The 13789-nt window shown below is 35.1% G+C and overlaps 2 protein-coding genes, 1 long non-coding RNA gene and 1 pseudogene across 8 annotated transcripts in view; 2 read left to right on the forward strand and 2 right to left on the reverse strand.

The window, feature by feature from the left end:
- Positions 1 to 1136: 1136 nt before the first annotated feature.
- Positions 1137 to 4182, reverse strand: LOC128872853 (uncharacterized). The gene is made up of 3 exons (XR_008456267.1): positions 4087 to 4182; positions 3146 to 3382; positions 1137 to 3060 (listed from the first exon to the last, which is right to left on the reverse strand). It is a non-coding gene; the product is annotated as an uncharacterized LOC128872853 (long non-coding RNA).
- LOC128872850 (aldo-keto reductase family 1 member B1-like) lies at positions 3942 to 11541 on the forward strand. Of its 3 annotated transcripts, none has more exons than XM_054115941.1 (6): positions 3942 to 3953; positions 4503 to 4563; positions 4655 to 4735; positions 4832 to 4939; positions 5012 to 5298; positions 5378 to 5898. In XM_054115941.1, the coding sequence occupies exons 2-6, from the start codon at positions 4512 to 4514 to the stop codon at positions 5717 to 5719; spliced, it is 870 nt and encodes a 289-aa protein (XP_053971916.1). In that variant the 5' UTR covers positions 3942 to 3953; positions 4503 to 4511; the 3' UTR covers positions 5720 to 5898. The 3 variants fall into 3 exon arrangements, 2 of the variants coding, with proteins under 2 accessions (XP_053971916.1, XP_053971915.1); XM_054115940.1 differs by lacking the exon at positions 3942 to 3953 and adding an exon at positions 4280 to 4405 and having other exon boundaries at positions 5378 to 6002; XR_008456266.1 differs by lacking the exon at positions 3942 to 3953 and adding an exon at positions 8149 to 11541 and having other exon boundaries at positions 4367 to 4563; positions 5378 to 7456.
- On the forward strand, positions 5797 to 6487 carry LOC128872852 (tRNA-specific adenosine deaminase 1-like; annotated as a pseudogene).
- LOC128872848 (calcium homeostasis endoplasmic reticulum protein) overlaps positions 10273 to 13789 on the reverse strand; it is a 65740-nt gene continuing 62223 nt past the window's right edge. For all 4 annotated transcript variants that reach the window (XM_054115937.1, XM_054115936.1, XM_054115935.1 and 1 more), the window contains one exon: positions 10273 to 12590. In XM_054115937.1, the coding sequence (XP_053971912.1) occupies positions 12296 to 12590 (295 nt within the window). In that variant the 3' untranslated portion in view covers positions 10273 to 12295. The remainder of the gene's footprint in view (positions 12591 to 13789) is intronic.

The following is a 13789-nucleotide window of genomic DNA, read 5'->3' on the forward strand; positions in this document are numbered from 1 at the left end:
CGATCCTACGGTTACCCTTAAGTGGGAGATACCAATTCCCAGCAGCTATCTGGTGTCGCGTCAGAGTCGTCTGCGATTTCTATTACATCCTCAATCTTTGGATCCATTGAAATAAACAGGACTAATCGTATCTTCTTCGATTCTTGAATTCAACCCATTCACAGGGCTCACACGCGCGTCGCCATCGCCCTGGCTCGTAACATCATATTTTATTTGCTATTCACGCTGGAAAAAGACATCAAAACTGTGTCAGCCCGATGCCCTGGACTGTTGGGCATGTGATCCATGCAACGAAACAACGTTCCAACCCTTACACTTGGGGGTGGACCACCCCTACCTCTGCCCCCCCTCCCTTTAGCTCTGGGAGCAGTTTTCGAAACGGGACCTTTTCGGCATTCATCCTTAACGTATCGAGAACAAACATAGTCAATTTCATCGCCCTCCGATGCGTGGAAGTGTTTTTTTACGAAGGGTGTTGAAAATTTGCAAGCTGTTCCACCCCCCCGAAGGGCGCCTATGGGGAGCACGGTATGGGTGATGGCATTTTCTGGATCAGGGAAGTCCAGAGAATGCATCGAGTCCAAAATCGAGAACGTCGTCCAAAAATTGTGGATTTTAGAGGGGGTAGGAGGTTGTGGGGGTGGGTTTGTCCGAGAGCGATTTCAAGGGGTGTATTTTGTAGAGGGCATCAAAGAGAGTCGCCCTAAAGGTTTTTTTGAATTTTTCAACCCCTTCCGTCATCCCTGGCCTGTTTCAAAGAGGCGTTTTTCTACACCCTCCCCTTTAGGGGGGTGAATTAACCCCCTTCGCATCAACCCTCGCTCATGTAACTTTACATACGTCCAGAGAACACTACAAAACTACTCCTCTCGGAGTTTAATTCCAATCGGTTGAAAACTTCCATGTTTTTGAACCGTTTAAAAATTTGTCCGTTAAGTTTTGGGCATTAGTGTAGACTCGGTCTTACCTCGTCGAAGTTTCGGACAAGAATGAACTGTCCTCTCGAATTCGTTCCCCCTTTGGTTTCAGATCTAGAATAATCTAAACACACGCAGGAGAGAAAGACGGTTTGAGGAAGGATAGGATGTTTAGGCAAGATAAAGGTGTTATAAATAATGAATCGTGGCTATGGTGAATGAAAAGTAATAGTTTATTTTAGCGTTGATGCAAGGGAAAAAGCCCGAAGGCATAAAAAACCCTTGATTTAAATTATTGAATTTACAATATTTGAATTGTTAGTGTGAGTGTGTCGCGTGTGACTTTGATGATTTTTTCGTGTACACGAAGGTCGGGCGCCCGTCAGCGATTAATCGCGTGACACCGGATTTTTTAGGAAATAATTCCCAGATTGTGAATCGATCACGACGATACGGAATAGTGTTCCGTCTCCTGTGCGGGAAGATATCCAGATTACCAGGAATCACTGTGTTGCGAAAACTGTGTTCCGATGGAAACTCCCGCACAAGGAGATATCCTGGTGTCGTCCGAAACGTCTGATTGTTTGACTATTGCCGAATTACAAAGTCCCGTAGTCGAGACAAAAATTACTGTCTTTTAATACGCGGTATATTTCCTCGACCGGTCACGACCGTGGTTCGAAGCCGACTCCCTAATTGGGGCCCGGGCGACGTATATCCGTATTATAAACATTGAAACTTTATCGGTTTCTTCGAGTCGAACGTGCCGACGAACTACGTAGAGTCTGTTCTACAAATAAATCGTAATAAAACGCTCCAACAGATGATATAAGAATGCCTTGTCTGGCCACGACAAGCATTTGACTTCTAGGCCGCGGAAATCTAGGCAAATCATCTGGCAGCTCATTTTGATTTCACATCTTTTTCTACTTTCTTGTAGTTTTTTATGTGGATCTTCTATTTTTCAATGATAACTCCTTGAGTCCTCCACTTTTTCATGTACTTGGTGTAATTTTTTTACTTTTTTGAAGTTTTTTCACATAATTACGATCGCAGTCGTGATTAAACTTCGATCACGATCGTGATCCGGAAGATGGCGTTTCAGAAGCGGTCTCGCTGTCTCCCCTTAGCGGAAATTCGAGAAACTACAAATGAGTCAATTTTAAATTGTATTAAAATTATATTAACATTGCTTTTAGACCATATTATAGTACATATATAATCTAAGAACAATATAATTCGTGAAAAGTGAAAAGAATGTTCTCTACCAATCAGAAGCGATGACGAAGAATCACGAATCACTGTGAAAAATCATCGTGATTGAGAATGAACGTGATTGAATCACGAGTGATTCAAAAGTAGCAGTTCACGCTATCTCTAATTAGCACCGCGAGCCGCTTAATGACCAAACGAGTACGAAATCCCAAAAAGATCAAGCACCATCATCGTTGTCGCGGGCGGTCGACAAGGGATACGGTTCCTTCCTTTTGAGGAAATTTTTCAGGCAGGCTCCCAATACTTTTTTTCGTCGAGAGCGCCAGTGCATAAGTTCATGAAGGAGAGAGTGAGGTCACCGTGTTTGGCCCTCATCGTATCCTTTATCGCTTTCGATTTGTCAAAACAAATCCGATGTTGGAAGTGGCGGAGATATACACTGAGCGTGCAAGCAGAAAGTTGTATCGGTTTCGGCCAAGAATGAAACTACGAGGTGTTACAACATTTTTGGGACACCCTGTATTTACAAATCCCATGGGGTTATCCATCCAATCGGGGAAAAAACACTTGAGATGACAACTGATTAGAAGCCAGGATCTTAATCGTTCAAGCTTTAACTCCTCCTTTCGACGATTCCAATTCCTTTCGATTCAAAATGTCCTTCGACAGTTCTCACTTTCTGTCCGCTCCAATGCAAATTCAATACATTTCTCAATTACAATTCACGAATAAAAATTCCATCTTGTGTATTTACGTTTTTTACACGTTCAATTCGAACAGTAGATATGACTGACATGAACCTGACGTGCATCGAAGGATGCAACAGGTCTGTTAATATCTCCGGACAACATTTTTACTAAGAAAAAAGTTGTTTCAAATTAGCCCCTGAATCACTCCTTTCAAGGACCTCCAACATTTTTGGGACACCCTGTAAATTCAGTTGAAGACTTGCAAGATTGGTATTTTAACGTAGCAAAATAACGAGTAAATATTTCTATTTAAACTAGACTTACAAAAGATTGAATATGAAAACAAATAATTAATTTCTACACTTAATATGACCGTCTTGCGATACGTGCTAAGGGTATCGGGCCACAAAAAACGCGACTTTTCGATACGCCTTGTCTCGTCACGTTTGCCACGGGTTTTGCAATGTGGTGACACGAGCTTTCTGAGAGGCACACCGACTGTTGGTGTGTTTACTTACTAATAATGACGTTAAACGTCTCAGACGTGTCTACATTCATAACCTGTAAAATACTGTATGTAGAACAAGATTAGTGACACAGAGTTATCAATGAAACACTCAAATAAAGTAACATAACATGACGTGTCTCCTTAGGGTCTCCTTTAAATCGCATTTAAGGGAGTGGACTCCCGTGCCTTGTATGGGCTGGTACGCACTCACACAGCTCCACTGTATACGTACACGGAACTGCAAGAGTTCCGTATTGTTCTACTTTTGTCTCGACAATGCAAATTTGAGACCTCTCAATAGTCGTTTCCGCTAGATAAAGGTTCAAACTAGAGCACAAGCTCCTATAGGTAGTCTACTGTTGCTTTTTTATGTCATAATTAATAATATTCAGCAGTACTTCGCGATCAAAAGAAGCAATATGATGGTGCGACAGTGCTGCCACGTTGTCTGAGCTAACATACGCTGCTGAATATTGTTAATTATGACAGAAGAAAGCAAAAGTAGAACACCTATAGGAGCTTGCGCACAAGTTTGAACATTTATCTAGCGGAAACGACTATTGAGAGGTCTCGAATCTGCATTGTCGAGACATAAATAGGACAGAACCAAAACCTTGCAGTCTCGTAGGTACACGGACATGCCTCTGAGCGTTGCATGTATGAGTGTGTCTCGGCACGGCTGCTCGCACCAACGATACTACATTGTCGTTGTCACATTCGGACGTCTCGCTTGCTTATAAAGCCTACCTTACCTTACCAGTATCATATTTTGAACACCAGAAATTGCATTCAGCTCCCCTACTGGCTAAATGTTTTACTTAATTTACTTCTTTTAGTGGCCGCTCGGTTTTTATGTCACGTCGATCTTTTCGGCAACGGAGACCACTCCCAAAACCCTAGCCTTCGAATAAATCTGAAGTTTGCCGATATGTCTATCTCCTTTCCTCCTTAGAACATTTTCCAAAGAAGGAAAAGAGACAAACATATCGGCAAACTTCAGATTTATTCGAAGGCTAGGGTTTTGCCCATCGTACGGTAACTTGGCCCCCCTGGTGGACACACCTATATTATGAGTGGTGCAAAATAGATATATGAAAAATATTTATATAATATAGTAATATAAATAATAAATAATAATAATAATTTTTTATAATATTTATTTATATTTTATAGTGGTACAAAATGTTAGACCTTCAAAAACTTTCAACTGGTTACAGTATGCCTTTAGTTGGATGTAAGATTATAATTACAAACAACTTTTATATAACTTATAACAGACTCTTATTTATTGTAAATTATTAAATCTGAAATCACTTTATATTTAGTTGGCACATATAAGATCCGAGGAAGGGATACAGTATATCAAGTTATCGACGAAAGCCTAAATGTAGGTTTTCGTTCTATTGGTATGTTTGTAAACATTAAAAAAACTCAAAACTTTAATTCTTAATCGAATTATAAGTGCATTCGAAAAGGTTTCAACATATTGTTACTATATATAGATACAGCTGAAGTCTATCAAAATGAAGAAGACATAGGTTATGCTTTAAACAGTTTATTACCTAAATATAATCTTCAAAGAGAGGATATTTTTATTACAACTAAACTTGGTATGGATCACTGAAGAATGAAACCTAGATGATATTAATATAAATAATATTAATACTTTATCTTTACGACAGCACCAAGTTATAATGGAAATCTAATACGTATAGAAGAATCTGTACAAAGATCTCTTAAAGCACTTAATATTACATACATAGATCTCTATTTAATTCATTGGCCTGGTGCAACTCGACTTCCAGAGAATTCTACAAATAATCAAATCTTAAGAACAAAAACGTGGGATAAATTGGTGGAGTTAAAGAAACAAGGATTGTTAAAGTCTATAGGTGTCTCCAACTATACCATAAATCATCTAGAAGACTTAATGCAATATTGTCAAGATGTACCACCAGCTGTCAATCAAGTATAGTAACTGTGTTTGTGTTTTATATTTATTTTAATTTGTATTGATTATAAGGATAAAGTATACTTTTATATTACAGGTTGAATGTCATCCACATTACAGACAAGAAGAATTAATTAAGTATTGTAATGAAAAAGGGATACATGTACAAGCATATTCTTCTTTGGGAACTAGTAGCAACACTAATCTTTTAAAAGACCCAACTGTAACACTAATAGCTTCTCGACTTAATGTATCACCAGCTAGATTACTTTTGAAGTGGGCTTTGCAACAAAACATTGGTATTATTCCCAAAGCAGTAAAAAGAGAACATATAGGAGATAATATACAACTGAATTTTACTATTGATAAAGAAGACATGAAAGTTCTATCTTCTTTACCTCAACATAAATATTGTTGGGATCCATCAAATGTATATTAAACAATTTTTAAAATAAATGTTCAAATAAATGTATATAATTACCTTAAAGATAACAATTTCATATCAATTATAATAGCATGGAAGATTTTGCAGATGAGATTGCAAAGCTTTGTATAGATAAATATGTATATAAAACTTGGTAAATCTGGTAAACCAACAGAGACAGAATGAACTGTATTGTCGGGTATAGTATTAAGGAAAGGTGATGGTTTATTATCTTTAGTAGCTCTTGCTACTGGAACAAAGTGTTTAGGAGAAATAGATTTAATAAATACAGAATTGTATAAGGATGGTTGTAGATTAAATGATTCTCATGCAGAAGTTTTAGCCAGATGTGCCTTTTTAAGATATTTATATGAACAGATTAATTTATTGCTTGATGGTACTAAAAGCGATGTTTTTACAATGGACAATAAGAAAAAACTTAAACTGAACAACGGAATATCATTCCATTTTTTCACAAGCCAAACACTGTGTGGAGATTGTTCTATATTTCCAAAAAATGAGTTCTGTGAAAATGATACACCACCAATGAAAATAAGAAAACATGATGATGCAGGAGAAGTAATCATGGAATCATATAATGATAAAAAGGAACAGATGATCAAAGACATTTATAGAACGGGTGCAAAATGGGTTAAAACTGAAGAATACCAAGATCCTCATCTAGCTGGGGTGAATTATCATGTGATTGGACCATTGTGTGCTAAACCAGGAAGGGGTAATCCAACTCTTAGCTTGTCTTGTTCTGACAAAATGGCAAAGTAAATAAAACTGGTTATCGAGTAATGGCAATTAATCGTACTTCGCAGAGTGCATTGACATGAATACGTCACTAGAAATAAAACGTCGACGTGTTAATGTCTAGAGACGCGGTAGCATCTCGACGTCAACTACATGAAAAATTATACGCTGCCGCGTATACCTGGCGCTGGCGCTACCGCGTATCTTTTACTCGTAAATCGGCTATTCCAACCTAACCAGAAATTTCTTTCATTAGGTATTTTTTTTATGTAAACCGCATATAAACTTTCGAATAAAACCAAATTCAATCAAATCGGCCCACGTAGAACAGAGATATCGTAATATCATGTTATGAATCATTCAGAAACGGTAGATTTTTGTTCTGACTCTGATTCTTCTTCAAGAAAAGTTTCGTCAACATTCAATCAATAGAAACTAAGTCCGTTCGTCGACTTTCAAAATCATTCAGCAGGGTTCGTGGCGGCCGCTCATTCATAACCTGTCAAGTGTCAAAAGTTTTTACATTATTGAATTATTCTCGATTTGTAATTAAAATGTGCACTTTAATTTTTTTATATCAGCAAAATGTTTTTAATTTAGTAACAAATTGCAGCCAGAGTCGTAAAGTGTTGATGATCAATTTTAATCACAAGATAAGTTGCCTAAATCTGAATTGCCAGATATCTTTCTCCATACCAGAAAACTGTTTTTAATTTAGATTTTAATTTATCCATACCAACAAACTGTTTTTAATTTAGACTTTTTATGTAGAGCTTATAGAAAGGAAGGGTACTCATAGGCTTGGAGGTTGTCCAAAGAAAGTTATAAATGAAGAAGCACTTCCTTTTGCACAAGTTTCTGAAAACTTGTACAATGCATGTGCCAAATATATTGTACCCATAACTGTAAAGTGTCGATCAATATTTCAAAAGACATAGCATTAAGAAAATTATGGCTGACTGCTTGCAATGTAGAGCTCATCAAATTAGTGAAGTATGCTGACAACATATCTCCTTTGACACTTTCCAATCTTTTGTGAATATTTGTCTAAAAAAGACCAACAACAATTTCTATGCTTATTATTAATCTTATTAGTTTCTCATTAATAGTATTTCAATTTGCCGATAAACATCTTAAATTAATTTGATTCTAACACAATGAATTGTGCGTTAGAAATAGTGAATCTCTTCGTTCATTTTCTCACTTTATCATTAACATTTGAATTTCTTGCAACAAGACTTTCTGCCATGTGTTCTGCCTACTTTTGAAAACTTAAAGGACTGAAACTGGTCTCTTCCCTATATCTGGTTTCAGATATATTATATATTCTAAACTCTATGCTTGCTATAATAAATGACTAATCTATTCTGATTTTAAGCTCTATGTTAATTTGCAACTAAAATATGGTTTGTATGTATTATTTACAAATAATTGAAGCATAAAGTCATGCGGTGTGATCTATGTTAAACTATGTACACATAACTTTGCTGGTATTTATATTAATTCATAAACTGAATGAATAAATGTTTATAATTAATAAATTAATATCATATGAAATATATATATTCCCTTTTGTTACCCCCTCTTCCTTTCTTTCCTCTATTCAATTAAAAAAATAAAGAGTCTGTGTATAAATCACAAAAGTAACATTCATTTTTTTATATTTATATTCTCATTGTCCACAGCCACGGTAATGGACCAGGGTGCGCGCCTGTAGGCAAACTAATGAATCGTGTACAGATTACACGTATATACAGATGTATGTGCAGTTAAATAGTCTGCTCAGAGAAGTTGTTGCAGTTATGTACAATAAAAAGAAGTGAGATCCCCATAAAAAACTTCACAAAAGTAAAAACATCACGCCAAGTACATGAAAAAGTCTTTGTCTGGTAATATTAAACTTAAGACAGCGATTTTCATGACAGCGAATGGTCATTACATGAGTATGGTAAAGGATAAGGGCACAACATGGATAGCCATTGATGATTTACGAATAGAAAAATAAACTTGGCCACGAAAAGCTAAAAATGCATACATATTTTTCTGTGAAAGGTGTGAAAGTTGTGGTTGTTGTTACATTACGATGTTCAATATGGCATTCTCAGATCATTAATACTCATACTTTCTCTCATGCAGGCTTTCAGATAATTTGTTAGTTTAAAACTTCGACAATATGAGTCTACTTTCATTATTTTGCATTTTAAAATAATTTGTATTCATCGACACCTTGACCTTGCCTGGCCACACCAAGTATTTGACTAACAGACTGTGGACATCTAGGCAAATGTCTAAATAGTCTCAGCTTGTAGCTGATATGTTGTTTAGCTTCTTCATTTCACCACCAAAGTGCGGTGCAGTCACTTTACTTGAGTTATCATTAGGGTCTGAATGTCAGCACTGTTGAACACATCATTTTAACTGTTCATAGTTGGAAAGCACCTGTATGTACTTGGAGCTCATTTCAATTTCACATTTTTTGTACTTTCTTGTAGTTTTTTATGGGGATCTTCTATCTTTTCCTGATTTATTTGGTAATACCCCTTTTCATCCTAAACTTTTTCATGTACTTGACGTCATTTTTTTTACTTTTTTGAAGTTTTTTGTGGGAATATGCATGATATGGAAGGGAATATCTATTAAATTGAATTTTACCATTTGACCTCTGCTTTTTTATCGTCGCAATAGTCACACTGCCCCCTTGGCAGCGATAGGTGAAATTTGTATCAAGATAAAACTTTTTATGAGATGTTTGTTAGATAAAAATAAAAATTTGAATATGTAGTTTACGAAGCTCTCGACAATTTTATGTTAAAATCCATTTTCAGGATGCAGACAAAAATATAGGTACAATTTTTAAATGAGAAAAGTAATGTGCAATATGAAATTGAGCAATGTAATTTGCAAGTGAATTAAATAATCGAAAGAAAAAACAAATTTACATTGTTGCTATGAAACGACCTAATACGATTGATTCAAACATTTTTAAACTTCGGTGCTAAAAGAATTTTATCGTTAATTATTTTCGCTTTCTTTTTAGTTTACTTAAAATTTACATTGTTTCTATAACGTAACCCAATATGATTGATTAAAACATTTTTAAACCTCAATGGTAAAACAATTTCATGAGCATTTCTAATTCCTAGGTACACATCTGTTGAGGACACGAAAATTTATATTTTCCATATTATTAGACACAAATTTTTGTTTATATTGTTCAATTAACGTAATTAGCAGTATGTAAATTTACTCATTAACCGTATTGGTATTAATAAGTTCTTTAGATTATCTAACTTATTACGAATTATGTTTCTTTGTTTCGTCTTACACATTGTTTCTTCCATTTATAGATTAAGAAAAGTATTTCGTTCGTATTCTGAAGATACATGTAACCGAAAATGTTAATCTTAGGAGACCATACATTTTGATTTAAATTCAAACATAGCACACTGAACTAGAATTCGAGTTGTGGAATCAATGTTAAAAAGTAATCTTGTACCTTTTAAAAGAACATTGAAACTTGCACCTCTCAGAATTACGTTAAATTTTACACATAGAAATATTTTTTAACTAAGATTCCAACTCCAGTGTTAGTACTCTTCAGTTTCGCGTATTCGCTATATAAAATTTTGAAAGAAATCTCAATGTTTTCTCTTGTTAACGTTTCTCAAAAAAGAGGGCACCACTTGCTAGAAGGCGTAACAGCTACTTTCAGTGTAAAAACTGATAATTCTATTTATGTATGATGTAGTATCATTTTTTTAAAGACTTTCTTTCCTTATTACAAATCGTGACTGAATAATTTTTCTATACTCAATGAATACAAATTTTAATCACTCAATTAATATTAAAACTGAATACAAAAAATTTTTGTTTAAATAATAACTTTACATTTGTACAATAAAACCTACTTTGGAACTAAATGAAATAAATATAACAAAAATTGTTTTTCTATAAATCTGGGACACAGAAATTTGTCTCTTGTCTGTTTGCTCGAATAAACACTGTGCAAACAATATACCCTAGGTTCTAAAATTGTGCCTACCTCTGCCCCTTGATGATACCGCAAAATCATCGTCTGAACACGCGAGAATTATTATCAGTCGATATTACACGTCTGTCGCGAATCAGAATATTTATGGCCAAAGGGAACAAACGATGAATCAGAGTTGAGATTTGGAGGATTACAAACATCTGCCTATTATCGAATAAATATTAACAATCTCCTCGTACTTAAAAATACGTGAAGGTATCGTTATATTTCTTTTGTATAGGTTTCACGCGGAACGACCGAATGAAAAATATCACGTGACACAAAAAGAATATCTCAACGCTTTGACGACCTTGTACGATGGCTGTTAAGAACGCACACACCAGACCAGCTTTGTTTACGCCATCAAGCGAGTACTCGGGACTGTTATCGTAGCGAAACCGGTTCACTGTTGGATTTATTCGGTTTCGATATCGACTGTCGCTGGGGGAGTTCAAGAAGGCAACTCATGATTAACAATGACGTTCTTAGCTAGTTACAAAGATTTTTCGGTTTGCCTTTTTCATCAATCGACACGATGATAAACAAAGGCTTAAAAATAATCGGAGGAAAGCTGTTATTCTGGGATATCTCTATTATCAATTAATTAAATTTTCTCGGAGATTTTTTCTTCAACAGTTCTGTGGAGTTTGAGTGTACGTCAATTATGCATCGAAGTCGTGGTAATTCTAATTAGATCTTTTGATTATTACTTTTCCTTTCTCGCATTAAACTGTACACCGTTTGTTGAATTATCCTTATGTATCCAATATAATCATTTATTAATTTCCTAAATACAAGTACTTTGTTTAGTTCCGTATTTCTATTGCGCGCGTATGATATCTCCGCGCACAATTGTGTTCTCTTATTCCCGTAGACGGACAAGATACAATCGTTTATTTAACGTTCGGTGAATTAGTTTATAATTTCACATGGGAGGAGTACGAACTCCAGTATGGTGTCATGTGGGATACAATTAAAACGTAAGCGTATCTTAAGTTCATGATGGACGATAACTTGCGCAATTGGTCGACTTTGATTCCGTAGAAAACGACTTTTTTTTTAATATGATTAAACTGTCGTATTGGTACGTCTAAAGTTACATTTTTCATCAAGTTGTTCACATTGTTATTAATAGACAATTTATCTATTATTAATATTATTATTATTATTAACGGTAACTTTACCAAAGATCGAAGAGTTTTGTACATAATGTACAATGAATGTATAAAACTGTTCTTTTCATATTACACACCACGAAAATTCAATTTAGTAACTAACAGCAGCTTGTGGTGCACGCGATATCGTAAACTTCCTGTGATTCTCATCTCTTTTTCATAAACTGACGAAGAATCATTATTATAAACAATTGTCCTCTTTCTCACCATTCACTCGTTGTATTTTCCTCACACGGAAATATACAGATAAAAGATTTTTGTCCTTACAGATGATCGACACAGTATTGAGAAGATTTATTCCTGATTGTTTAAAGTATTAAAATATAAAATAATCGATTGTTATTCCTAACGAGAATATACAATTTGATAACATACATTTGTGTAATTTGGCAATTTCAATGATAAACAACTATTATGTAATTGTAGTACAGTTAAATGAGAAACGGGTGGAAAATTTATCCGTTTACCAGTAATCAAAAAACACTATGGATCCCCAAAATCAATCTCGCGAACTGTCCACATTGTGTCGACTATGGGACCAACGCGAGCAAAATTCACACTGTACGCGATAATTATACCTGTCGCCGAAAGGATTACAGACAATTCAGTTATCTTACTCGATTATATTCAGTCCCGTTCGCCTCTTTCTTCAGCACGTTCTTCCGCTCTCGCTTTCATTCTAGTAATAAATGCCTGACCTTTGCTCTTTCTAAAGTTCTCATACGGGTCGTTTAAATTTATACCAACGCCTTTATATTGATCGTTTTTATCTCTAATTTCACCTCCCGAAATGGGAGCTTCGATACCCTGTTCATTGGCACCAAGTCCCGCACCACTCCAACCCATTTTCTTGAGTAACTGATGACCTTTGTTACTTTCGTCAAGACTAATTTCTTGAGGAGCTTTGCTGTACGTTGAACCACTGGAAGTAAACAATCTGTTTGAACCAAGTTTTATATTAACTCCTTTGCACTCCACTGGCGTCATTACTGCAACATATGCTGTGTGCACTATAATTTAAGTTTCATTTAGAGTAACAAACTGAATTCTTTAGAGGGGAAATAAATTTTAATTTTCAGTCGCTTATTAAAAATTAAAATTATTTGCCGCTCGTAAAAAAAATATATATATATATATGAGAGTGCAAAGGGTTAAGTTGCAATGCTACTTATAACAGTGCTCAGAATTACTTGCACATTTCGGGCCCACTACCGGTTTATGCCGGCAATGTCGATCGCGTGCGTGACGCTGTGTCTCAGGGGCGTCCAACGATAGATGTGTCTGGATCCATGCACGTGATTAAAAATTTCCTTGCGCTGTCAGTATTTTTTATTTTCACAGATAATTAAAGTTATTAATATTACGTTTATATCTATAAACATCTTTTATATATATGTATAACAATAATATATGATATAATAATTGCAATTTTGTCAATAGCTTTCCACATCACCCAAGAGGTATTCAACTATTCACCCAACATGATCTTTATTTAAAAGCACGGTTAGAAAAGGAAGTTGAGCTGTTCAAAATTTTAGATGCATCGTGTTATCCACTTCTCCGAAATTTTGGTCTTAGAATTTTCTTTGTTTGGATCTACATATTTATTAGAATGCTCATATTCTAAAATGAAAAATATAAAAACAGAAAAACGTTCATCTTTAAACGATGCATTATTATCCTCGTTGATACGAATTAATTCTTCTAAATTATCTGTGGATATATCATCCCTTGTAGAATCATGCAAACGACCCTAAAGATCAAATGAAAATTAATACGTTTATAATTTTGATTTCAATTTTTTGCCAAGTCACATATTTTATTATCGGTCTTATTAATGTTTTGTGGAATAGGCCTATAGGGTAAATCATAAAAAAAAAAGCATCAACAATAATACCTCTTGGGTGATATGGAAAGCTATTGACAAAATTGCAATTATTATATCATATATTATTGTTATACGTATATATAAAAGATGTTTATAGATATAAACATAATATTAATAACTTTAATTGTCTGTGACAATAAAAAATACTGACAGCGCAAGGAAATTTTTAATCGCGTGAATGGATTCAGACATATCTATCGTTGGACGGCCCTGGGACACAGCGTCACGCGCGC

This window comes from Hylaeus volcanicus, chromosome 2, assembly GCF_026283585.1.
Source record: "Hylaeus volcanicus isolate JK05 chromosome 2, UHH_iyHylVolc1.0_haploid, whole genome shotgun sequence".
NCBI lineage: Eukaryota > Metazoa > Arthropoda > Insecta > Hymenoptera > Colletidae > Hylaeus > Hylaeus volcanicus.

What these genes read in the sequence shown, in the direction of transcription:
- LOC128872850 (XM_054115941.1), top strand. Translation starts at nt 4,512, where the DNA reads ATGTTAGACCTTCAAAAACTTTCAACTGGTTACAGTATGCCTTTAGTT. An exon ending in TTTTATTACAACTAAACTTG is followed by an intron (nt 4,940 to 5,011) that starts GTATGGATCACT and finishes TCTTTACGACAG; the next exon opens with CACCAAGTTATAATGGAAAT. An exon ending in TACCACCAGCTGTCAATCAA is followed by an intron (nt 5,299 to 5,377) that starts GTATAGTAACTG and finishes TTTATATTACAG; the next exon opens with GTTGAATGTCATCCACATTA.